The 26935-nt window shown below is 36.7% G+C and overlaps 1 protein-coding gene across 4 annotated transcripts in view; it reads right to left on the bottom strand.

The window, feature by feature from the left end:
- Window positions 1-22169, bottom strand: part of RUFY2 (RUN and FYVE domain containing 2) — a 36237-nt gene extending 14068 nt beyond the window's left edge. Inside the window, exons 1-13 of one of the 4 annotated variants that reach the window (XM_081157722.1) lie at window positions 21869-22169; window positions 19998-20171; window positions 16447-16564; window positions 14026-14127; window positions 11923-12046; window positions 11667-11728; window positions 10861-10926; window positions 8958-9027; window positions 7236-7337; window positions 6987-7103; window positions 5269-5436; window positions 4494-4591; window positions 1691-1810 (exon numbers count right to left, since the gene is read on the bottom strand). In XM_081157722.1, coding sequence (XP_081013848.1) covers window positions 1691-1810; window positions 4494-4591; window positions 5269-5436; window positions 6987-7103; window positions 7236-7337; window positions 8958-9027; window positions 10861-10926; window positions 11667-11728; window positions 11923-12046; window positions 14026-14127; window positions 16447-16564; window positions 19998-20171; window positions 21869-21872 — 1325 coding nt within the window. In that variant the 5' untranslated portion in view covers window positions 21873-22169. Of the gene's footprint in view, window positions 1-1690; window positions 1811-4493; window positions 4592-5268; window positions 5437-6986; window positions 7104-7235; window positions 7338-8957; window positions 9028-10860; window positions 10927-11666; window positions 11729-11922; window positions 12047-14025; window positions 14128-16446; window positions 16565-19997; window positions 20172-20652; window positions 20815-21120; window positions 21343-21868 lie in introns of those variants that run through there. The other 3 variants (XM_081157724.1, XM_081157723.1, XM_081157721.1) reach the window with 3 other exon arrangements.
- Window positions 22170-26935: the final 4766 nt, after the last annotated feature.

Below are 26935 nucleotides of genomic sequence, written 5' to 3'. Positions count from 1 at the left end.
ATAAATAAGGAAACTTGAACATCAGGAATGAAGAAAGAATAAAGAGAAAGTTTTCTAAATTATGTTTAAAGGCTGAAGCACAAACTATAACACTATGTGATATGCCTCTCAATATGTAGAGAAAATAGTTAAGCAAATTATATTATAAAGAGGAGAGGGTATAAAGTGGAGGTAAGGCTTCCACTCTTCACTCAAAGTAATAAAATGTTGATACCAGAAGACTGTGAAACGTTGCAAATATATAATATATAGAGCAACCACTAAAAAAATCTATACAAAGAAATACACTCAAAAACACTACAGATAATAAAAAAGGAATTCTAAATCATGTTCAAGTAACCCATGAGAAGGCAGGAAAAATGAAACAAATAAACAAAAATAAACAATGAAACAACAGACTTAAGCTCTAATATATCAATAATTACACTAAATATAAGCAAGCTAACTACATCACTAAAAGAGAGACTGGCAGAATGGATAAAAACCAAACTATAAGAAACTTACTTCCAATATAAAGATTAGGCTGAAAGTAAAACACAGAAAAATGAGAACATTAATCTTTTTTTACTACATGAAAACATTAATCAAAAGAAAGCAAATGTGACTATATTAATTCAGATAAAGTAGACATCAAAGCAAAATTACCAAGACAAAGAAGCACATTATATAACGATTAAAAAAAATCAAGTCACTAAGACGACATAACAATTCTAACTATGTAGACACTAAACAACAGAACTTTGGAATACAAGAAACAAAAACTGATAGAACTGAAAGTAGAAATATCTAAGTCCAAATTAATTGAAATAGCTGAAATTATAGAAATTTCAACAAATCCTCTCAATAATTGATAGATCTTACTAGATAGAAAATCAGTACGGACAGAGAAAAACTTAACATTTCAACCAACAGATCTTAAGGCAGCTTAGCAAATTATCAATATGTGGCATGTGATCTTGTTTAATGATCTGTTAAACATAATACATAACTCCACTTTCTATTGTTTTCTTTTAATAACAAAAGTAATATATATTTACTGGGGAAAATTTACTGATGTTTATAAAGTAAACATTAAAATACCCCTGTCAATCTGTCATCACTCCCCTGAGATAATCATTCCCAGAATCTGTATTCTTTAAACTTTTTTCTATGTATATGTAAGTATACACATATGCACAGCTTTAATTCCATAAAAAAACAGGATCATACGTAGCATAGCATACTGTCTGCAACTTTTTTTTTTTTTTCAACTCAATGACATATACTGACATCCTTCCTAATTGGCTATATACAGATCTATCACATGAACTACTCAAAAAAATATTCTCAGAAAACATCATGTTCTTTGATAATAGGCATTCCTTGGAATTACAAAGGCCTGTTATACTTAGAATCTAGAAACGTAATAGCCATCAGACTAATGTTAAACAGCAGTAGAAAGAATAGCACTCTCCCTGAGCAAAAAGAAAGCAAGTCAGTTAAAAATGCTCTATAAACAATAAAGGTAGTAAAAACATAAGTTTTAATCATAAGCATGTTTTCTAACTTTTTTATTTTTAAGGAGAACACAATCCAGCTGGCATCATTAAATAAATGAAAATATAGGTATTCTACCATATGTGCAAAAGAAAGAGGGGTGGGTAGAAATTGCGTTAATACAAGTATTTTTTTCCAAGAGTAAAATACTCACAGCTGTTTCTCCTTTTGAGAGATTTGTTTTTGTAGACTGTCGGATTTACTCTGACATTCTTGCAGATATTTCTTGTCTTCATCTTCAGCTTCCATTTGCGCCTTCTCTGCTTGCTGCAATCTGGTGTAATTCAAATCAACTTTGGGTAAAACTGAGGCTAGAACTAGGGTGTAAAAGGGTGAAGAAGACAAATAAAAGAAAAATGGGGAAATAGAAACATTTCTAAATGAAAACAAAGTTTGGGGGAAACTCACAAACTCAAACGTGAAAGAGCCACACAATGTCTAGAAATTGTTTTGTGATTTTTTTCAATATAACATAATATGCCCAGAATACTATCTTCAAAATTGTTTTATTTCTTGTTCATAATTAACAATGCAAAGCAATACAGCCTTTACCACTTTTGTAGAGCATAATGAATCAACTTTCAAAGTATAATAAGTGTGTTACTGCCTTTTTACAAAACCATGAAAAGCATAGTACTGATGTCTATACTAGGTGAAGAAGCCACATTGTTATATATTATGTTAGGATGTGTATGCCAGGAATCAAGTGTGCTAACAACAAGGCCAAGAGCAAAGACCTGCAATTACTTCAAATAGCAGCCTACTCCTCCCTATAAGATCATTATGCATTTACTAAATTATGCCAAAGCTGTATGTATATGTGTATGTCTTAAGATTTAAAAGAATTTAGTGCTAGTTGGCAACGTTCTCTTGAGATTATTTTTGTTCATCAATGAGTTTTAAAAATTAGCTAAAAATGTGATTTCCATTTTTTCTGTTTTTATTTATAAGTCATTGTTATAAGTCATTGCTTCTCCCTGTGCTTAGCTCCACTCCCTGCCTCCTATGGCCGTCTAGGATTTCTTAGATTTAACTTCAATATTTTTATAAGAAAACATCTCCCGCCTGGCCGGGCGTGGCTCAGCGGTTGAGCATCCACCTAGGATCCAGGCGATCAGGGTTCGATTCCCGGTCAGGGCACATGCCTAGGTTGCGGGCTCGATCAATGACTCTTATCATTGATGTTTCTGTCTCTCTCTCTCCCTCTCCTTTCCTCTTTCTGAAATCAATAAAGATATATTAAAAAAAAAAAAAGAAAGAAAACATCTCCCAAGTATTTAAGGAACATTAATTCCTTGTAGAGAATCCTAAGAGAAGTTTCTATTCAACTGACCAAAAATACTGCCTCTTCTTTTCTTCCTTAAAACTATACCAATGGGGCAACCCTCACATATTTCAGAAGTATGAATGCCACTTCCAAGGAAAAGAGTATCATTCCAGTTATCTCTAAATTCAAATTTAAAATATTAAAGTGGGGGATGGGGGATCCAAATATTTTTATAATACTATAGAAACTAAAAGAAAAATCAGAGTGAGGTAGGCCATGAAGTTGTGCTATCATAGAAGAGGGCTAAGGGGAACTAAAAACTTGAAGTGCTAAAGCACAAGACGATGGCCAATTTGGGTTATAAACTATATTAAACATATTTTAAAAATTAGTTAAAAGAGCCATTAGGCAAGGAGTGGACCAATAGTGTGTGTGTGTGTGGGCCGGGGGGGGAGGGGGGGGTGTCTGTGCCAACACACTGTGAAACCAAAGATTAACTTATTTTTAAACTAAATTTTTACATTTTCCATCAAAAAGTAGCTAAAAAGATAAAACTGCATTTGAATATCCTGACCTCCAAAGGTCAATACTCAAAATCAGCCCTTGTGCACAAGGCTGAGGGATGTGTTTTAGAAATCCAAGTGCACCCACTCTGCTTGATGGCAGTGTATCACCACAGCAGCTGATCAAGAAGTGTACAGGGTCCCTAATACCCTTTTAGAAGACTTAATAGCATAATTTTTTTTCCTATTTAATATATTATAAAATTGCTGATTCTCTTTTAGTCTATTTAAATACAAGTGGTTTTTAGAAAGATATATCTTTGACCAGCTTGTACTGGTCCTGAGTGTCACTGCTGGCACATTTCACCAATGACATTGCAATTGTCCTAGTTTGAGTTAACAAATCATTGTCACTTCATAATGGAATGGACAGAAATCAAAGACAGAAAAAGGTAATAAAGATGTCCAAAATGTAAAAATGGGGATAAAGAAAACAAAAAAGAAAAAAGAAGAAAGAGGATGTCAATAAAAGAATATTCATGTCAATAAAGCATTAATAGTTATGTTTTTCATAAGTAGATTCAAAGAAAGCAATGGTAAGACATATGTTGACACCAACATGACAGGTCAATGGAAATACATTACATTTTCCAACAATAAAAGTGAAAAATGCCAATATAAAACAATTCAATTTAAACAAAATTATTTCTTGGGTTAAGGAGCCTAGCTCAAAGAAACACAACTCAACTGTCAACTCAGAAAGCTTGATTTCAGATAAAGAGATGGTGAATGACAAAGGATATGACAATCAATATGCATGGACATCAATCAGGGATAAGTCCACCATGAATTTTGTTCATTTTACACTTTTTGAGGTATCTGTTTGTGTATTTGTTTTATGTAACATAATAGATTGAACCACATAAAATCGCTGATAGTGGGCCTTTAAAAAAAAAATCTATAAAATGGCAAGTTCAAATTAATTAGCCTAATATAAAGCAACTTGATTCCATGCAACAACCAAAACAAAAAGGCAAAATTCTGCTGGGCCATGAATTATTTAGGCCTTTTAGAAGCATGTCCCAATCTAACTTTCCCTAGTGGTTTTTGTGGCAGGTGTCAGAGTTGAATAAAGAAAAGGGGGAGAAAGAAAGGAAAAAAAGAAACAAAGACTGGAAATGCTGTACCTTTGTTCCAGCTGCCTCATGGCTACAGTAATTTTATTGGTTTTTTCTTCTAGTCGAGCAATTATTTCATTTTTTTCTTTCAAACTATCTTCAGAACCCTATTTAGAAAAACAAAAGCTATAGTGGTTTTGATTTTTAAACCTGAATATTTGTAAATTTTGTATGCCATTTTGCTATGGGACTGTTACTTTGAAATGAGCAGAGTTAATTTACAGATGAAAATACTCCTATGATACAAAGCAGTAGTATTACTAGGCTTCATTTAAAATATAATAAAGGAAAAAGAAACACTCAGCCTTCAATGTTTTTGGAAAACAACAGGATAAGCTCTTGTAAAGTACACTATTTTTCAAATTAAATTGTAAAGGGATTCTGGCAACAAGTCTACTTAACAAAAGTGTCACTTTATTAGAGAATTCATAATCATTATAATAAAGCATTTCAATCAAAATCAAATATTTCTCAGCACTATACTGTATAAAGAAGTTCACAAAAATGTCTTGAGTTCTTCCAAAAGATTTAACCTTCATGCTGTTAGCCTTTCAGCATTAAAAAAACAAATTTAGATAGGTGATTTTGTTTGTCTGTTCTTTGATACTTTTTTCATTGCTACTTTTCTTAAGCTTCCATTTACGAAAAAAATAACTCACTGCTTTTTATAACCAATATGGCACAGTTAAAACAGGCTCATCTCTTAAAAACCAAACCCTTTATACAAATACTCATTTTCAATTTATGTAACAAGAAATTCCAAGAATTTAATAACATTCATTACCTGCAACTTTTGGTACATCTCTATGTTAATTGCTTTAACTTCCTCCAGTTGTTGTCTAAGGCCTATCAGAGTATCTTGTTTCTCATGGATGTCTTTCTCCAACAACTTCATGGCAAGTTCAATCTCATGCTTCATACTAACTTGTACAGCTAGCTCATTCTCCACATCCTGTAATTGCAACATATCCTCAATTCACATGCCATTTCAGGATGTCAAAATCAGATACACAATTGTAAGCGAGACCCAGAAAGAGTTTCTATTCAGCCCTGACCAGGTGGCTCAGTTGGCTGGAGCATTGTCCCATGCACCAGGAAGGTTGTGGGTTTGGTTCCCAGTCAGAGCACATACCTTAAGTTATGGAGTTCGATCCTCGGTGAGGGCAAATACAGGAGGCAACTGATCAAAGTTTCCCACATCAATGTTTCTCTCTTTCTCTCTCTCCTTTCCTCTCTCTATAATCAATAAAAAAAAACCCTCACATATCCTTGGGTAAGGATTAAAAAAATGAGTTTCTATTCAATACGTAGACTATTCCTTTTGAGTTATATAAGCCCCAGTAAAGAGAATAAATCAGGCCCTATAACAACATTCTAAATATTTTCAAATGCAGCCGTGGCAGGGTAGCTCAGCTGGTTAGACCATCAGCCAGATACGCCAAGATTTCAGGTTTGATCCCCAGTCAGGGCACATAAAGGAAGCAACCAATGAATGCATAAATAGGTGGAACAACAAACTGATATTTCTCTCTCTAATCAATAAATAAAACTCAATATTTTCAAATGCATACTTTGCTAAAATGAAAGCACTTCCTAGACTGTCAATTATCACGATTCTACTGGCTCACAAATGAAGCATTTTCATGCCTCATAAACTCAGTACTGATTTTGCTTAAATAAACAAATGAAGCAGTCCATACAAGCAAAAGCCAAAGAAAACTAAAAAATCCCATTTCACAATTTTAATTTCTTCTCTTAAAGAATTTTACATCAAAACAAAAAGATGTTTCCTAATATTAAAGACAAAAAGCAAAAGGGATGAAAAAGCTGGCAATATTCTCTTCTTGACTTGGGTGGCAGTTACCCAGGTATTTTCATTATAATCCATTAAGCTATACATTTGTGTTTTTCTGTATTATATTTCATAACTTAAAAGGGTAAAAAATAAGTTCATTTTAAATATGATTTTACTAATATTTAAATGCATCATTCTCTTCTATTTCCTTTTTAATAATGTTGGTCACAATCTATTATTTCACAAACAGATTGTAATAGTTTAAAAACACTGTGTTAAAAAACACTGTTTAAAAAACACTGATACAGCCTGGCCAGTGTTGCTCAGTGGTTGAGTGTCACCCTATGAACCAGGAGATCATGGTGCAATTCTGGTCAGGGCACATGCCGAGGTTTCAGGCTCAATCACCAGTAGGAAACATGCTGGAGGCAGCTGATCAATGACTCTCTCTCACCACTGATGTTTCTCTCTCCCCTTCTCCCTTCCTCTCTCTTGAATCAATAAAAAAACATATTTAAAAAACAATAACAAAAGACACTGATACAGTGGGAGCTTAAAGAATTGGAGGGGATTAAGTGAGTAATATTGATTGCTACCCCACACCAAGAAAGGTAAGGCTGAAAGAGATTTTAAGTAGTGCTTGCTTAACAGTTATTATTATTATTATTACTATTATTATTTGCTAATGTAGCTTTAATGCAACCTACCTGTCGTAACTGAGATTCATCTCGAAGCTGCCTTCTGGCTTCATTGTACATTTCATCTAGTCCCTGACGAGAATGCTTGTATGTTTGAAGTTCAGTTTCCACATCCACTTTGGTAACCTAGGAAGAAAACTTTTTATTCTATAATCACTACTATTAGTACAGCACAGGAATACCCAGGCTATACCAAAGTCCCCAAAAAGTAACAATTTCTGACACAAGACAGTCTGTTTACAGTCAGTCTATACATACCTCTAGGTGCTGCTGTGTTTTCATTAAAATCAATTTATTCTCACTTCGTAATTGATGATTTTCTTCTTGAAGTTTAATGATATTATTCTTTGCTATTGCTAACTAAAAATTATAAAACAGGGGCAAGAAAAAAAATTTAAACATCTTTATTTATACTTCCTTTACAGGTTATGTTCACAGCTATCAATAATAGAAAATAAAATCCTAAAACTAGTAAAAATCTCTCACAACTACAGAAACTTTCATAAGAAAAATGTGCTCCTGTAAGATAAAAAAGAAATTTACTAATTTCTACTATTTCCTTTTGTTAGTCGATATATATTATGTCAATCAAAACATACTATGCTGGCCTGGACAGCATGGCTTAGCAGTTCAGCATCGACCAATGATCCAGGAGATCACGATTCGATTCCTGGTCACGGCACATGCCCAGATTTTGGGCTTGAACCTCAGTAGGGGGCGTGCAGGAGGCAGCCAATCAATGACTCTCTCATCATTGATGTTTCTATCTCTCTTTCTCTCCCTTTCCTTTCCTCTCTGAAATCAGTAGACATATTAAAATATATACTATGCTTATCTGGTTTACAATATGTCCTGAATACGAAGTGCCTAAGTATATAAAGAATTATGTGTTAAACACTAAAACTGTAAAGACTTGTGCAAAGATAGAAACATCTTTAAGGAAATAAAGTTTTGCTATCACTGAAAATGACATTCATGATAACCGAACAGGATACCCTGTGAAACATGGCACACTGAGTGACCATTGCCAATAAGAGTCAGCTCTCCTCATCAGAGTTAAACATGAATGACTAAGTGGCTTGGTTCTGAGGCCCAGAATAAAAAGGATTCTGGGAAAGGACAGCAGAGACCACTCCCCAATGCTGGCTTGCCAGTAAATTTCTGAATAGTTTATCAAGGATACAACTTGAACTTTATTCACAGTATTCCTAAGGCCAAGAGGAGGCACAAACCAGTGAGGAGCTATATCTAATGATCCCAAATTATCAAAATGAAGGTGCATACTTAACTGCAGCCATACAAACAATCGTGTTCCCTGGCTTGAAAAAATTTGGCAAGTTTTAAAAGAAGAATTTTAATTAATATGAAAAATAGCACTAAGAAAATAACAGATTTTTTCCTTTACCCTAAATAATTCTGAAAATAGAAAGCAATACATCTATGTATTGATAGACTTTTTTCAAGTTAGATTAAAAAACAGTATTAAAAAGAGAGCTAAGATAAATTTCTGGTTCTCAGACTACCAGATAGCCACTTTGACAATGGAGGAAAGCAGAGCATATGGGATGAATTTAACACATGGGAGGGTGGAGAAAGGGTGGATGTGATCATGCTTGAAAAGAAAAGTAATCTCAATAGTTGAACAAGAGGGAGAGTATCATGTTAGCAGGAAATTCTAACTATAGGTGATTCTGCTATCTAAATTCAGGTAACCCAGATTTAAAAATGAGTAACAGCTTATTTATGTAAGAGTATGTATGAGTTTCATCTCTGAGGCTCATTTCCAGAAGCTGAGTATCTCGAAACAGTTCAGATTCACCTGATACGTGTGGTTTCTCTCAAACTTCTCAATTACAACTGTGTTACAAGTATTCCATCATAATAATGAAAATATGTGTGCGCTTAATACAATCATACTGAAAATGAAAAAGGATTACAAATACTAGGTCTGTGAAATTATCCATGGCTGGATGACAATACCTCTTCAATCAGCTTAGTATTTGACTTTTCTAATGAATCAACTCTTGAATGGAGACTGCTGACTGTGCTGCTGAAATTAATAAAGAAAAAACTCATTCAAAATCACACAAACACACAAAGGCAAGAAAAAGTACGTTATCCTGGACTCATGTTGAATAACATGCACTAACTGCCCTGTCTGAATTTTTGAGTGTGGGAAATTTCACTAAGATGGATAACTTGTTTTAGCTAGAAGAACAATAAAGACTGTAGCAAAAGAATCAATATTTCTATTAAAATTTCATTTGATGCTGCTCATTATTTTTTGTCTTCTTAGAGTCCCTTTTACATTTAACTTATAATATTTAGGAATGGAAATTCCACACAAAGATTACTAAATATTGTTAAAACTAAATTTAAAATTATTTTTTAAAGGATGAACTTTCAATGTCCATTTTATAATTAAGTGGCTTACTGAAGCTTATAAACAGTGTTCATCTACAGAAGCCCCATTCTGTTTCCCCTCTCCACTTTCATAATAACTTAAAGACCTCCAAAGTCACCCATTGTTGAGAAATATGAATATGAGATACCTAATATCAGGTACCCAGTCAGCCAGAAGCTAAGTAAACACCCCATCTTTCAAGGATATAGTCAAAAGTCAGGTGAACACACTTGTTTTTTATATTTTTGTTTTAATCAATCAAGACTGGACATTACTGTATATTTTACTGAGTCTGATTTTCAAGGCCTGCTTGATTTTACCACCTCAAACTTTCTCTAATAAAATGTAATATGCTGTATACATTACAGTAAAAATCTATAACAGATTCAACAAATTTTATACCAGCCTCAGAAACAAGTATTGACATTTTAGTTTATCTGTGAAACAAGAAAAATGGTTTTTCATTCATAGTAAATCATGTTTTAAATATAATCATTCTTAGGTAAACAACTTGTGTTTTTAACAAACAGCACCAGGGTATCCTGATGATGAGATATAACAAGTACAGACCAAAAGATAAAAGACCAAGGTTATAGTCCCTGATTTCCTACTTTCTAATTGTGTCACCTTGTAAAACCTTTCTGAGCTTTAGTTTCCTTACCTATAAAATCAGACAATAATATTTGCCCTACCTTTAAATGAGAATAAAGAAATAATAATAAAAGCTCTGTTGAAAACAATAAACCCTCAACAGCAGTTTTCTCTGAGTGAGGGATAACAGGTTCTATTTTTTAATCTGCTTTCTATACTTCTGAAATATTCTAAATGTACAAGAACTATTTTCTAATTAGAAAAACGATGAAATGTTTTTAATACATAAAATATACAAAAGTAAGGCAGTAGTAGTGCAGTAACTGGTTAACACTCACATAATTTAAAAGACTGGGAAAGCTCATTTTGACCAAATGGAATAGACTCTAAGATAAACTGTTGAGCAAAAACAAAGTACAGCATAGTATAAAAAAAAGTATGCTACCTTATGTGTAAAGATCTGGGGGAAGGTGAGAAATATAAGAAAACACACGCAAGCCCTGGTCGGGTAGCTCAGTTGGTTAGAGCACTGTCCCAAAATGCCACGGTTGTGGTTTCAATCCCCAGTCAGAGCACATACAAGAAGCAACCAGTGAATGTATAAGTAAGTGGAACAACAAATCAATGTTTCTCTCTCTCTTGCTCTCTCAAATCAATTTAAAAATAAAAAAATATATATGGTTATTCTTGTTTATTTGCATAAAGTATCTATGGAGGCATCATCAGAATTATCTCCAATAATTCTCTGTATCCTTAATTCCGATTTTCTCTGTCTCCTCAACCTCTTCTCAAAGCTATGCAGAAGGAATAGGGTTAAGCTGGCTTAACTGAGGAACCTAAGACACAGGCATGAGTGTGCTAAGTGTTCCAAGTATCCATAATACTTACTTCAGTTGTCTATTTAGTTCTTCAACGTAATTCTTCTGGTCTAATATGGCAGCAATTTGAACATTCCTAGAGGGGGGAAAAGTAGTTGTGTGTTCATTGGAAAGGTATTTGCTGAATGCCAAAACAAATGTCTAAAATTATTGTTACCATAATGATAAAACATTATTTTACCTTTAAAATAAAATTCAAGAACCTTTATAATCATGTAGCAGCAAGCAGTGTACTGAATAACTATAATCTTTATTAAATTACTTGCTAATACTAGACTTAACAGTACCATTAGTATTTTTAAAACTTTTGCATCCATGTGACTTATTTTTATTGAAATATACTGACATATAACATTGTGTAAATTTAAGGTGTACAACATGTTAATTCGATACACTTATATATTGTGATATGACTGCCATTGTAGCCGTAATTAGCACCTCTATCACATTACATAATTATCCTTTCTTTTGTAGTTGGAATAAGTATATTTTAAATTTAAACACAATTAAATCTTGAAGTAAACCAACATATGTAAGTTTGTGAATAATAAGCTTTCATCCCCTTTTCCACAAAACACAGCTAACTATTAAAATGGGTCTCAGGAACTACAGGTATAACCAAAGTCATACATCATACTAAAGCCTCCTTCCAAGTGGTTTTTGCTTTGTAAAGCTTTTAAATGGAAATGAAAACTAAACAAAGCAGGAACTACACACAAATAAAGAAAATAAAAACCACATTATAAATAGATGGACATCATATTTATAAAGAGCTACATAAAAAAATACATGTTAAGTAACTTATGAAAATCGTACCTTTCTTTATTTCCAATATCATCTTCGTTCTTTAAATACATGGAAAAATCAATCACTCCAACCTGAATTTATAAATAAAGTTATTTCCATTTAAAGGGGAGAAATATCAGAAGTACCTTTAACATGCAACTGAATTTCATTCTTAATTTTTCTTTACTGTTTAACAGCACTGTTTACAACTTAGGGTAATACCTGGATCAAAAAGGAACAGTGCAAACTGCAAACACTGCACTTGGTACCAGTCACTTCCACTTACTTGAGAGTCTAAATCCTCTCCCTTTACGCACAGATTAGCATCTATCACATTCAGGCCAACCAGTAGCCCAACAATTACTGCTCCTTCTTCTTCCATCATTAGTGCATGATACTCATAGAATTCACTGTGAAAATCAAAATAATAAAAACCTTAAATCACAAATTTATTTCAAAAACTAGATTTTAAAATCTCAGTTACCTTATTACAAACATGGAACCAATAAATACTAGGTATCTTCAAATTAGCCTTTCTATATGTGAATAATTTAAAATTTTCGAAATTTAAATGTCTATACAGAAAACATAAAAGAAAGACTGAAGGAGATAAAGTTGAAAAAGAAATTTTGAATCAGAAAGAAGAGAAGCAACGAGATCAAAAGAAAAAGAGGCATCACTGAGGCCTGGAATGCTTGTGACTCTCAGAAGACACAGTGATTATTGCTGATATGATTACAACGCTTTTTATTAGAGTTCAATTTTCAATACTAGGATTTAAGACCCTTGGGATAAAGACTAAGGTGAGGAAATGAACATATGAAACATTTCAAAACCCATGTTCAAGTCAGTGCATTTGATATGTGTATCGCAAATATTTTTAACAGATAGCCAATAAAAGATACCTATGGATATCTGTATTCTTAAAAAAATGTTCAATTAAAAGACTTGTGAAAGTAACTGAACAGTTAAAATACTACTATTTGACAATTTATATTCAAAGAACTAGTTATGACTGTCTCATGCCTTCCTCAAGTAGTCCCATGTAGCCCCAGCCAGTGTGGCTCAGTCCCGTGCACCAAAAGGTGGCAGATTAGATCCCTGGTCAGGACATGTGGGAAATGCAACCAATCAATGTTTCTCTCTCTCTCTCCCTTCCTCTCTCTAAAATCAATTTTAAAATGTTTTTAAAAAAGGAAGTCCCAAGTATAGTATTTAATCACTTCAGAAAATTACTGAGAAATTGCAGGTGCTTAAAGTATGGTTAATCTCATTTAAACAATAGGAAAACCAACACATACAACTGGAGTCACAAGTAAAACCAAAAACTACAAAATTCTCCAGAACATCAGAAAGGCACTCTAAAAGAACAAGGGCAGCCGTGGCTGGTGTAGCTCAGTCTGTTAGAGTCCGGCCCAAGCACCGAAGGGTCTCGGGTTCTCTTCCTGGTCAAAGGCATGTCCCTGGGTTGCAGGCTCAATCTGGGCCTGTAGGGGTGTGTGCGGGAGACAACCAATCCATGTGTCTCTTTCACATCCATGTTTTTCCCTCTCTCTCTCCCCCTCTCTCCCTGTCCCCTCCCTCCCTTCCTCTCTAAAAAAAAAAAAAAAAAGGGGCCCGGCTGGGCATGGCTCAGAGGTTGCGGGTCGACCTGGGATTCAGGCGATCAGGGTTCGATTCCCAGTCAGGGCACATGCCGGGGTTGCGGGCTGCAGCCGATCAATGACTCTCTCATCATTGATGTTTCTATCTCTCTCTCTCTCCTTTCCTTTCTCTAAAATCAATAAAGATATATTTTAAAAAATAAAAAATTTAAAAATTTTAAAAAAAAGGAAAAATATCCTCAGGTGAGGGTGAGGATTAACAAAAAATAAATAAATAATAATAAAAATAAAGATCAAGGGTGAATGGAGGGGCTACCATGAGCCCACTCCCTTTGAGAACTGATTACCTGGCTTTGAAAGTCTCTCTTAACCATTTGGCCTTCAATTTAAACTGATACTTTAAAAAAGGCCCACAATAGTCAAAGCAATAGTTTGGATAGTCAAGATCTAAAAGAGACCCCTTGAATTAAAGCCCCAAATCCCATTATGTATTTTTATTCATAGAATTAACTGTAATTTAGAAAAAATATGTATATTAGGCTTAAAAAAATGAAACTTAGAAATATACATTTCCCCCTTACCAGCGGATTAAAAAGCTTGCAAGATTCATGTTATAGTTTAGTTACTAATCAATGTTAGGTCTCCACCAGGATTTTCTCACTCATTTTGCTGCTCCTTTTATTTTATGGCATCTTACTGTATTTTATGAATCCTTTTTTAACTACATTTCAATGCTTTTTGGAAGACAGGATATAAATAAAATAAAATAAAATAAACATACTAACCTCAAGAGATCCCTTTGAATAATTAAGCAACGAAGGTAATCAGCCATTTTTTTCTGCATGAGGGCTAATCGAAGCCATGCTCTTGCTCGACCCAGAGGGGTCCTAAAAAGTAAAACCAATTGGTAAGAAAATAGTCCCAGCCCAAAGAAAATAGACTTGTTCTATTTCTGTTGAGGTACACGTTAATACAGGAAAAAAAGGCAATTTGTTATGGTTTTGTCCTCATAACTATAGTTTTAAGCCAGCTCTTTGAGCATGCATATCAATCCCTGTGAGCTATTTAAGTCTCTAAAGTAAATCTGCACCTGTAGGACGTCTAGGTACCATTTTATGCCTTGAAAGAAATGACTCTCTAAAAGGTGAGAATATTTCTACAAGAAATCTTTTGTCAGATGAAATCTTCTATACAGTAAATATGTGAAATGCATCAATACAGCAGTATAATGCCTTCAAAAAATAACTGAGATTGTACCCAAATGTAAAAAAATCATAACAAAGCTAAGAAGGTACCAAGCTGGAAATTAATTAGAGAGAAATCACCAGGCTTCTTGCTATTTTTTCAAATGTTTCTTTTATCCAATTGTCCTTAAATATTAAATCTCATGTCTCTCTTATCCAAGTTCTATCATTTAGTAAAATAAAAGCAAGTTTTACAGAATATGTATGATTTATTAAAGAGAAAGATATCATTTACACTTTATGTTTTCTTATTCAGAGAACATTTTGGCAGATAGTATAACAGGAAACTTAATCTTCACTTCTAACATCTACAGTTTCTTATGGTTTAGCATTTTAATGAATACTATTCTTCAGAAAACATTTTTTACTTTTGTAGATTTTGGCTTTTTAAAAACAATATGAACATGTGTTTTCATGTTCAAATGAAACCAAATCTTATATTTCCCTTTTTAAGAGTTGAAATTCCTGTCTTGGCCAGTGTGGCTCAGCTGGTTGGAGCATCATCCTGTACACCCAAAGGTCTTGGGTTCGATTCCTGGTTTCAGGTTTAATCCCCAGTTGGGGCATGTAGGAGAGGTAACCAATAAATGCTTCTTTCTCACATCAATGTTTTTCTCTCTCTCTCTTTCTCTCTCTCTCCCTTCCTCTCTCTAAAAAATCAATAAACATATCAAGTGAGGATTAAAAAAAAAGTTGAAATTCCCTTTTCCCCGTCATTGTTAAAAATCACTACACCTAATCTACCATTATAAAAAACATCAAGTGTCACTATGCTGTACATCTGAAACTAATACAAAATAATATTGAATGTAAACTGTAATTGAAAAGTCAAATAAAACAGTAAACTACAAAAAAAGTTTTACATGAATAAAAATAAGAGACATCAAGTGTAATATCACTTGCTATTTAACTCCAGAAACTTGGTTTGAATCCTGGCTCTGCTACTTATTAATTATATTTTCTCTAACCTTTATTTTTTACATCTATACAATTATAATGATAATAATCATCTCTACCTTATAAGACTGATTTAAGCACTAAATGAGATAATTCATGCAAAATAATTATCTTATTACCCTAAAACAGTGCTTAATCAATAGTAGCTGCTTACTTTTATCACTCGATTAAGTACAACTTGCAAACATGGATGTTGTGAGAGCCAGAAAACACTTTCGCATTCCCTACAACATACAAACCTTCAATTGTAAACCTGTCTAGAAGAAAGCAAATGGATGATCTGACAGGAAATGCTAAGCACAAAAAAAGTTATCTCATTCACAAGAATTAAGACAAACTAAAGGGAGCTCTTGCATCTTACTCATACCCTGATGAGTGTAGACCTTAGTCTTAATGACACTTTATACCTGCAAAAAATTTTCGACACTCGTGAGTCATTAGCTAGAATGTTCAGCTTTTAGGACATTTTATATACATTTGTCCAGTGAAATAGACAGGGGACACTGTAGGTCCTAATTGTCAGAGGAAGAAAGTAATTTGCACATGTCTTATGTTATATAAATGGCTTATCTGAGAACTCAAACCTCCTGAGCCTTTACCTGGATTTAGCCTAAATCAGTCTCCAACAAACTGTTACTGGCTGCCTACACTGCAAAATAGCTTAACACTCAGGAAACAGAAATGCATAATTGATACATCCTACTGTAAAAGGACTTGCAATTTCCTGCCTTACAATGCAGAATTGAAGTGATATAATAAAGGAATGACTATAGTAATAAGAGTATAAAAAAAAAAAAGCAGTTAATTCTTACTGAAGGGGCTAGGAAAAAAAACATGAAAGAAATGAAATTTGAGCTGAACTTAAAGAATGAACAGAATTTTATTAGGAGAGAATGAAAGAAGGCTACTTAAGGCTGAGAGAAGATAAACTAGAATGTGAGATACTTTTAAGGAACAGTAAATATACTTCTGTGGTTAGGGATGAACAAGAAATAGATTCCTTACTTAAGACCAGGTAAATCCCGGACACTGGCCCCTATTTCCTCTGCTTCCGGGTATAGCTTCTCCACCAGTTCCAAAGGACCCCAGATAGTTTTGTTGTAACTCAAAAATGATTTTCTTACTGAAAAAAGAAAATATAATGCATATGACTTCAACATATGTATATAACTGTAGTAACCTCCTTTTAAATATTTAGTTTCAACATTTCTAACAACATTCAATTATTCAGAGACCTTGCCGCTTTTATTACTACACAGCCTTGCTGATCAAGAAAAGCCTGTTAATCAGGATCCTGATATCTGTCCTTATCAGAAATATGCAGGCACATAATTACAGTAAAAAAACAGCTGGGCTCATTCTTTACCAGTAACAAAATGGCCACCCTAGAAGGCTGATTTTTATCAGTTTATTAAATTAACCAAGGACAAATAAAAAGTTATTTTAATTTTAAACATGGAAAATTGTGGCTTTACTTTTCCATTTATTTTCTTCTGAGATTTGGGTTATAGAAAACCATGAAATCACTGTTTCTTTCTTGAGACTGACCAGCTCTCCTGCAGATCCAGTGTGCCTATCATATGCACCACCCCTGGAAAAATCATGAAGATAGGCAACTTTTCCTTGGGGGAGAAAAGTCAATCAGCACTAAGTAGCTTTAAAATGATTCATCAAAATGAACCTGTGACTGTTAGGACATGCCTCGTGATATTTTGTGAAGTAAAGGAAAATAAATTCAGAAAAGAGTTTAAAATTTAATTATATTGGCCATGTTTTGGAAAGTTCCATTTCAGAAGGTTGGGGGGAAAATTAAAATGTAAGTTACTGTTATTTTTTTAAAAAGGAACTTTTCAAAAGGACTGAAAATATCAAGAGTAGGCAAAAATGTGGGGAAACAAACACTCACATTCACTGTTGTTTGATAAATTAGTGAAGTGTTCATAGATACCAGTTGCCTGTTTTGACCTGGTAATTCTACACCTAGGAATCCTAAAGAGATCCTAGCACATGTGCACAAACATATCTGCCCAAGGATGTTCTTACAGCACAATTTTAGTTGTAAAAAATTGGAAACAGTCTAAGTGTACATTAAGAGGAGAGTAGTTAAAAAGCTATGGTATAGCCCGAGCCTGCTTGGCTCCGTGGTTAGACCTGTCATACTGTGGACTGAAGGGTCCCGGTTTGATTCTGGCCAAGGGTACATACCTCGGATGCAGGCTCCATCCCCAGCCCTGGTCGGGGCGGGGGCGGGATGCAACCAATCAATGTGTCTCTCTCACATCCATGTTCCTCTCTCTCTCTCTGTCTCTGTCTCTCCCTTCCATTCTCTCTGAAAAGCAATGGAAAAAGTATCCTCAGGGGAGGATAAAATAAGTAAATACTATTTTTTTTTAAAGTTATGGTACACATATACTATGAAATATTATACAACCATTGTAAGTGTGATAAGAACACCTATGTAAATGGACAGATCTCCAAACCATGCATACCATCAAGTTTGTGTGTTTTTTTAAGGGGGGGAGTTACAGAGTAGCACTTATAGCAGAACTCTATTTAGAGTAAAAGAAAAAAACACAGAAAAGAAGTAGAAGAATGACAAGGATTCCCTTTACAGAAGAGAATGAAGGGAAACTCTGTTTTTGCTCTGTGTGCCTCTATGTTATTTTATTCATGTACAAAGAGTGTATTTCTCTACTATTTACATAATTTTAAAAAATTGTCTTAAGGCTTTAATTAAAAAGTAGAATATTTAAAAAACAACAACTCATAGATACAGAGAAGAGACTGGTGATTGCCAGAGGCAGAGGGTAAGGTAGGTGTGGAATAAATTAAGGTGGTCAAAAAGTACAAACTTGCCATTATAAAATAAATTATGAGGATGTAATGTACAGCATGATGACTGTAGTTAATAATACTGTACTGTATACAATTACCATAATTAGACATTCACTGTCTGCAGAAGTATATGATGATGATCACATTTAAGAAGTTTATATGAAAAACCACATCAAAAATGAGAAGTTGCTGCATTTTAATAGGAGACCCTTTTGACTGTTTCCTGATGAGTTGCTCTTAGCTGCCAATCTACCCCACTTTTGCTGCTTCTGATCTTCTCTTCGATGTATGCCAACATAAGACACAAGAGGAAAATATGTAAACTTTTAAATAAATAATACTGTATTATATTTGAAAGTTGCTAAGAAAGTAATCTTTTTTTTTTTAATATATCTTTATTGATTTCAGAGAGAGGAAAGGAAAGGGAGAGAGAAAGAAACATGAATGATGAGTCATTGATAGGCTGCCTCCTGCACACCTCTGACCAGGGACGGAGCCCACAACCCGGGCACGTGCCCTGACTGGGAATTGAACCCTGATTGCCTGGATCCTAGGTTGACGCTAAACCGCTGAGCCACGCCCGGCTGGGCTAAGAAAGTAATCTTAAAAGTTCTCATTACAAGAAAAAAACCACAAACTTAAATTATGTGTGGTGATAGATGTTTACTAGGCTTGTGATGATCATTTCACAAGATATACAAATATCAAATCATTATGTTGTATACCTGAAATTAATATAATGTTATATGTCAAGTATATCTCAATAAAAATAAGTAAATAAACTTTTTTAAAAAGAAATGAGTACATTAATAACATCACATAGAACTAATCAAATTTTGGTGCCAAGGCTCCTTCTCAGTTTGAAATACATTTTATTAGAACCATGTTTAGATAAACCTCCTCTTTTGCTGTTTACATTAACCCACACTTTCATGTACCACAGTCAGAACTTCTAAGCTCTCTCAACCTACCCAGGTTCCTAGTACAAACAAGAAACTAAGCTTCTTTTGCTTTATAATAGTCACCTTAGTAAACAACTCTTTCTCTTATAGCCCTCTACACAGCTGCTGATTACATGGATTAGAGACCAAAACTGTCAACAACTGTTATTATAAGTAGCTATTATAAGTAAAAGAACAGTTATTGCACAACATATGTTAAATAACTAAATCTAATACAAATATTTTGCACATAACATAATTTAGTATGAACTTTATAGAAGAATATTCACTATTATCATTTTCAGGGAGCACTCACACTTCTACGATAACCAATTCTGAAGACAATTTTTCTAGATATGTTCCCATGTGCTAAGGAGGTTTACATTTCAACGATCAACTATTTTAATGTATTTGTTCAGTAGAGCTCAAACTAGGAAGAAGAATTCATATCAGAATCACCAAACTTAACATTTTTAAAATAACACTATGAATGTCCTAGAAAATGGAAACCAATTCAGAGTATGTTGAAAATTTTAAAAATTAAATATGCTTTTTAACCAAACATTTACAAGTAAGCATTTTCTAAGACCACCCATTTTGAAACATAAAGCAGTAGGATATTTTCTTCCAAAACCAACCCACCAAGTATTTTAAAATGTAAAGTAACAATAATTATGGCCTCAAAAAAAAAAACAAAAAACCACATTTTCAAGGATATTTAAGATGAGGGTGGAAGGGGTTGATCTAGAAGTTAATTAATTTTTTAAAATCTCATGATACCTTTAAGACCGTGCTTCAAGCAATGCTCCATAACAACAAAGAACTGCTGCAAGGGAGGATAGTCAGAATCCAAAGTCCGGCCAAAGCTGAGAGCAGATTCAATGAGCCCTTTGATGCTCAGTTTAGCCATGTTTAACAAGTTTGCTCTCTCTACAGCTGTGGGGTCTTTTGTAGCTGAAAGCACAAGAAAGGAGTCCAACATCATTTGCAAGACATGACACTGAAAAACATACAAACCCTTCCCTTCCCCTATAAAACTAACAGTGGCTTATTTTCCCTTGGTTGACAAATTAGTCTTCCTAACTAACCTATACCCCTACTTAACTTCTCTGGTATCCACTTTACTTTTACGGTACCCCTTCAGGGAGAATGAGTTTGTTTTTTTCATGACTTTCAGTAGAGATAAGTTTGGACTAATAGACAACATGCTTAAGGGTCTCACCCAAAAGGTGGATAGCAGGAGCCATCATCCAAAGATGAATACCATGGCCAAAAAAAAAAAAAAAAGTTCAGAATATATTGACAATAAAATAAAAGGTAGTTAAAATTCTAAGATTCCAGTATTACTCATAACAACCATGACAAGTAACCAAAAACACACTAACAAATAAGGGGATACAGGGGAGACCATTCAACTTTCATTTTAACTCTCTACCTTGTTTTTTCATTGCAACTGTCGTTCTATGTTGCATGACTCCTTCCTTGTCCCAGAGGAAATAAAAACAGGGTCCACTTTCACCTTAAGGCTCTTTCCGTGGAAGACCAAGTTAACAGATAAAACTGATTTCAACTGATATTTTCAACTCACAAAAATATTTCTTCTTTCCCACAAATTTTATTCTCAGTTTACTCAGAAACCCAGATGCTTCCCCACAGTTGTGAGGGGCAGGAATATTTTCAGCAAACACAGATTGGACAAAATGAAGTGCGGGAAACGGAGCGCTCAGTGAAGCCTTTCCTGACCTCTGACAGCTGCCTCCCCCGAGGAAGCAGTGTCGGGGTTCCCTCCCTGAACAAGAAGCGCAGGGGCCCCGATCCGCGCCCCGCCGCCGGCCAGGCGTGGGGTCAGCGCGCACAGCCGCCCCCGCCGCGCCGAGCCAGCGGCTGGAAAATTTCCACGCACCTTGTCTTCCCTCTGCGCAGGGCTATGACTCCCTCTTTTTGTCGGGGGCGAAACCACTTGATGTTTCATAATCTATGGAAATTCTCCACTTTTCTTAGCAGTGCCCATCGCAACCCGTAACGTACGAGGCGACAACCAGACAAAGGGCGCTTTCGCGGCTGCCGCCCCGCAGACCAGCGTTTAGCACCCCGCCCGCGCCCCGCCCGGGCTCGCAGGTGGGTCCTGCGGGTCGCGGCCCACACGCCGAGCAAGGGCCAGTCCCCGCACCTCGCCCGGGCCTGCAGCCCCTTCCCCGCCTCCCCCCAGCAAGGCTGTCCCAAGGGTCGCGGCGCCCCAGGACCCCCGCGGACGGCTCACCCGGGGCCCTGCCCCGGCCCCGCCCTCGGCGTCGGGCTCTCGAGCCAAAACCCGAGACGCGTCTCCTCCGCCTGCCCCCGGCCTGAGGAATTGTCGCGGGTCCCCGACTGTTCCCCCGGCCCGAGAGCCGCACCCTGCCCGCCCCGGCCCCGCTCGCTGGAGCTCGTCGGACCCAGAGCCCTCGACCCTAAGGCCCCAGAGCGGGGGCGGGAAGGAACCAGGGGTGGCCGTGCGTTGCCATGGTGACCGGGCGCCCCCCAGAGTCCCCGGTCGTCCCCGCCCAGCCCCGGGCCGGGGTCCTCGGCGTCCACCGCCACCAGGACTGGCCGTCAGGCCGCGGCCTCCAGCCCGGGACGCAAGGCCCGGCGTCCGCGCTCCGGGCTCCGCTTACCCATGGCGGCGGCGGCGCGGTCTCGGGTGGGGACTGCCTGGGCCCCGCCGGCGGCTCCCTTCAGACGCGCCGCGGCCGCCACGGCGTCAGCGGCCAGGCCCGGGCGGCCCACAGCGCTCCCGGCGGCGGGAGGACGCCCGGGCGGTCCCGCGGCGCCGCGAGCGGGGCGGGGGCGGCGGAGCCTGCGGCCGGCGGGGGAGAAACCCGCTTTCGCCAAGCCTCGCCGCGTCCAGCCGGCGCGGGAGGGGAGGAAAGGTGCGTGAGGGGACCTCGGGTCCGTGGAGCCCGAGGGCCGGCCCGGTCTGACCGCCGGAGCGCCGAGGGTGCGCGTCTAAGGGGAGGAGAGCCACGTGCCAACGTTTTCATCCGCAGGGTCCTGCCGGGTTTAACCCAACGCGACTGCTTCCCTAGGAGATCAAGAGAATTTAGAAAATCTGAAGCAATTAAGTCAGCAGAAACCTATTGAAACTTTATACAGCCCGAATCACGACCAGCCAATACACTGGTTTATACAAAGCAACGAGGATAGTGGCCTAATAGAGGGATCATTTCGTAAACGATGCAGGTGTCTAGCCACTGAGCCGTACACCTGACACCAATATATTGTCAACTATAATGGGGGGGGGGGGGGCGGAGGAATTTAATGATGAAAAAAAGCAATGAGAAACGATTTTACCAATCAAAGGAAACAGGTGTCCATATAAAGGTGTCTTTTCATTTCAGGAAGAAGAAACCTTATGGTCAGATGACACTCGGTTTAAGTTGTATCCGTTTGAGAAAAGTGAGCTATTGCCTAATTAGATCAGCAGTTGCTAGAAATAGAGCGATATATTTCGTGAAAATGGGGCGATGTTTTCTCATCACTTTGGCCATTATCAAGTCCTATTATGCTTCTTTACTGCTTTTGGTTTTTAATCTTATTTATTGTGAGGTAATCATACGTGGGTAGAATGTGTAAAACATATACGCATTTGAACGAATCATTGTCGAGTGATGGGCTGGGTGGCCACTGCCCGGCTAAGCGAGCCGAGGACAGACCGTCTTCCCTGGGAAACGCCAGCACGCACCCTCACTCAGTCCCCTAGAGGTAAACACTGTTCTTTTATGAGAATCTTTTTCTTGCTTTTCTGGATGTTATTGTCACTCAAAGTAGTGGCAGTAACGGCGCAATTTATTTTTGCTTGTTTATAAACTTTTCACAAGTGGAATAACAGTACGAATCTTGTTACTTGTTTCATTTGCTGAACATAACCCAAGTCCAGGAGGAGTTTCCAGGTTGGGTTGTTTCCAGGTTGTACCTATATCGGGTTCGATTGCAGCCAGGGGCACATGCCTCAGTTGCAGGCTTAATCCCCAGCCCCCATCGGGCCACGTGCCAGAGGCAACCAATTGATGTACATCCTTTCACTTTCTCTCTCTCTATTCCACTCTTCTCTGAAAAGCAATGGAAAAAAACATCCTCCGGTGAGGATTAAAAAAAAAAAAAGTTACATAGGTTTGCCTTTCATAGTTAGGCCTGTTATTGCATCCAGAATTGATTTTAGTTAATGGCATAATATAGGGTCAAATTTCACTTTTTCCATGTATTTACAGCCAACTATCCCACCATCCTTTTGCCATTGATCGTCCATGCCCCCTCTCATGTCAATGAGCATGTTCGTGCCAGGTCAGTTCCTAGGCCAGGGTCTCTCCCCAGTTAGAAGGAATTATCTCCATTTTGCAGATGAAACCAATCTCAGAAAGGTTAAATAACTTACCCAAAGTAACAGAACTATTGAGTTACAGAGCCAGAATTTGAACTAGTATAGAAGTAGCCTCTGTTTTCATAATCTCAAAATATATCTCAGGTTTTTAGTGTCTGAAGGAGTCTAAAACTCATGACAAATCCAACCCCTTTTACTATCTTGCCGTTAAAGTTGAAATACAACTGACTTGTTCATTTTTCTCCTCTCCAAATGATGGATAAAAAGGGAGGAATTCTAAGTGCATTTGTATTCTAAGTGCATTTAAAAAAGCAAATAAAATTAAGTATATATTTATTTTATAGAGCAGTAAGAACAAAGGAAAAGACCTTTATTTCCTAGATTGCTTCCCCCCTTGGGACTTTATACGTAACAAGCAGAATAGAAATTTTATTCAGCAACAAACCAGCTTTATTTAAAGCAAAAAACATGTCTCTCTTTAAAAGCATACTCTTAAAAGAAACATTTACTGAATTATTCTAGCCCCGTTGTGTTGAACAGAATTGGAATTCAGTGTGTTATGTTTAACTACACTTAATAGGGTTAAGTAGAATATTAATCTGTCCTGAGTCACTGATCTACTAAAGTTAAGAATCTAGGTTTTTCCCAGCTGGCCCGGCTCAGCAGTTGAGCATGGACTAGGATCCAGGAGATCGAGGTTCGATTCCCAGTCAGGGCACATGCCTGGGTTTTGGGCTCGATCTCCAGCAGGGGGCGTGCAGGAGGCAGCTGATCAGTGATGCTCTCATCATTGATGCCTCTCTCTCTCTTTCTCCCTCTCCCTTCCTCTTTCTGATATCAATAAAGACATATTTTTAAAATTTTTTTTTAAATCTAGGTTTTTAAGCTTTCAAATATTATGTAACAAAAATACTATTTTTAAATGCTCATCACATACTAAAGTATACGGATGGAATTAAACATCTAGAATTTGCCTTACATCTCAGCTAGAAAAAGAGGAATTATTTATTTTCTGAAAACAATTGCAGCAAAATCTTCTATTGAATATGGGTGATGGGTGTATAGGAGTTCATTACACTATTTTTGTGTATGTTTGAAAAGTTTTATAATTTTTAAAACTATTTTTCATTGATTTTTAGAGAGGGAGAGGAAGAGAAACATCAATCTGCTGCCTCCTGCATAACCCCTACTGGGGATCGAGCCCACAACCTGGGCTTAGGCCCTGACAGGGAATCAAACTGGTGACCTTCTGGTGCATGGGACAACAATCAACCAATTGAGCCACAAGGCCAGGGCTACAAGCAGTCTTTTTAATCGGCAGAGCTAGCCCCTGAATCCAGGTAGACCAGCTTGTCATATCATTCCACATGGCTTCCAGTCATAGGACCAACTGGCCCAAAATATGATTTGCTTACAATGACAACTGTAACGCTTCAGAACATTTGTTCTGAATTACTAATCAAAACACCTGGATTCTAGCAATGACTTACCCAGGGCTGCATGCTAATACAGAGAGTCTATGCCAGGTACTCTGTAGGATTTAATCCAATTAAGAGAATATCTATGAAAATTATTGGCAAATTTTAAAGCATGCTACCTATTACTACTGCTGATAAAAAAAAAATAGCAGTAACTGGTATAAAGCTATGTAAAGCATTATTAAAGTATAAAAATGAAAATAATTCTTTTGTCAGGGAAAAAACCAGACAAGCCTTTTTGGAGAAGGTGATATATTAAAGTCTTTCAGACTGGGTAGAGTTGCATAAGTGATAATGGAGAAAAAGACAAATCTAGATAGAGAAAACAGATAGGAAAAGGAAAAGATGTACAGGGAACAGCAAAAATAGTTTAGTATAGTTACAACAAATATATGAAGAAGTATTAGAGAATGACTTCTAGTACAAACCATGGGTTCCAGCCTATTAGTGGGACATGAAAGCAATTTTAATAGCTTGCAACCAGCTGTTTTTAGTGGAAGAGAGTGGGAAATATTAGGGTGTATCACATATTAAAAGGATAAGTATTTTGTTAAAAGTATTGTTTCAGATGCACACACACATATATCTATGCCGAGTCATAATATAAAATGTATTTCTTGTTGTGGGTGGTGGTAATTTTTGTTTTTGTTTTTTAAACACCAGGCTAGATCATCATATACCAAACTGCCAGTGAGGTTAAAAGAAATTTTCTAAAATCTGCAGTGTTTGAAATTCTCACTAAAATCATGTACTGCTCTGTAATTAGAAGGGAAAAAAATATTTAAAGAAAGAAAAATACACAAAGACTTTTAAGCTCAGGTAACTGTGAGGTAGATGGTGTTGTTAACCAAAATAGGGATCACAGAAAGAAGGCATTAGATCAGCAATTTTCAATCTTTTCATCTCATGGCACACAAACTATTAAATTTCTGCGGCATACCCAATCTGACAAAAAATACAGGTATAATTTTGATTCATTCCCACCACATGACTATTGTGTTGGCTGTTGTCATTTTTTTTATTTGACAATCTAAGGTACTGTATGTTTTGAAAATGCTTGCAGCACACCAGGTTGAAAATCGCTACATTAGATGAAGATGGGAATTTATATTTTATGTGTACTGTGTCTAAAATGCTCGTAGAAGATTCTGAAAGCATGAGCTAGAAAACAGAACCAAAACTTAAAAGACAGACAGATAGGGTGGGGTATAGATTTGGTAAACAGCCACATGGGTGATAGTTAAAACCCTGACTGTCCAAGGAGAGAGAAGAGGACCAGACTGAACACAGACTCCGGGGGCAGACCTGCCCTGTGAGAGGGAGATGAAGAAAAGAGAGGAATCGGAGGCAGCAAGAGGGAGATGTCTGGAGGCAGGAACTCAGCTGATTCAGGAATGAGGCCACTGGAATGGCTACACTGTCCTCAGATCTTGGCTTTAGACTAACCGTGCTTTTGATCTGGAACTGAACAAAGTGAGTGCTCAGTAACATTGATTGGTGGCCACTGCTGTCTTAGACCTTGGCATGAATATCATACTTACACTGCACTATTAGCTCTTTTGAGTGCCCAGTTTGGGTTTAACGTCCAGCTCATCCCAAGCCTCCAACTCACAGCACCTTATACATAGACAATGAGTACAAACTTATTCAAATAACTAAGTGACTAGAATCTTGTAACCAAGACATATTCACAAATGACAGAAAATACAGAACTCCTCCGCAGGTTCTTCTCCCAAAGAGCTTTACTTCATGGGCCATACAAACCTGTAAAGAAGCAACCACTGACTAAACCAAAAAATTTTTCTTATCCATCTCACTCCCAGGAACTGAAATTATCTTAGAGTCCTTCCTATTATGTAATGTCAACACTCCTTGGTTTTATCTTT

Source organism: Miniopterus schreibersii (genome assembly GCF_964146895.1).
Source record: "Miniopterus schreibersii genome assembly, chromosome: 14".
NCBI classification, from domain to species: Eukaryota; Metazoa; Chordata; class Mammalia; order Chiroptera; family Miniopteridae; genus Miniopterus; species Miniopterus schreibersii.
This window is presented reverse-complemented; position numbering and strand designations above follow the sequence as displayed.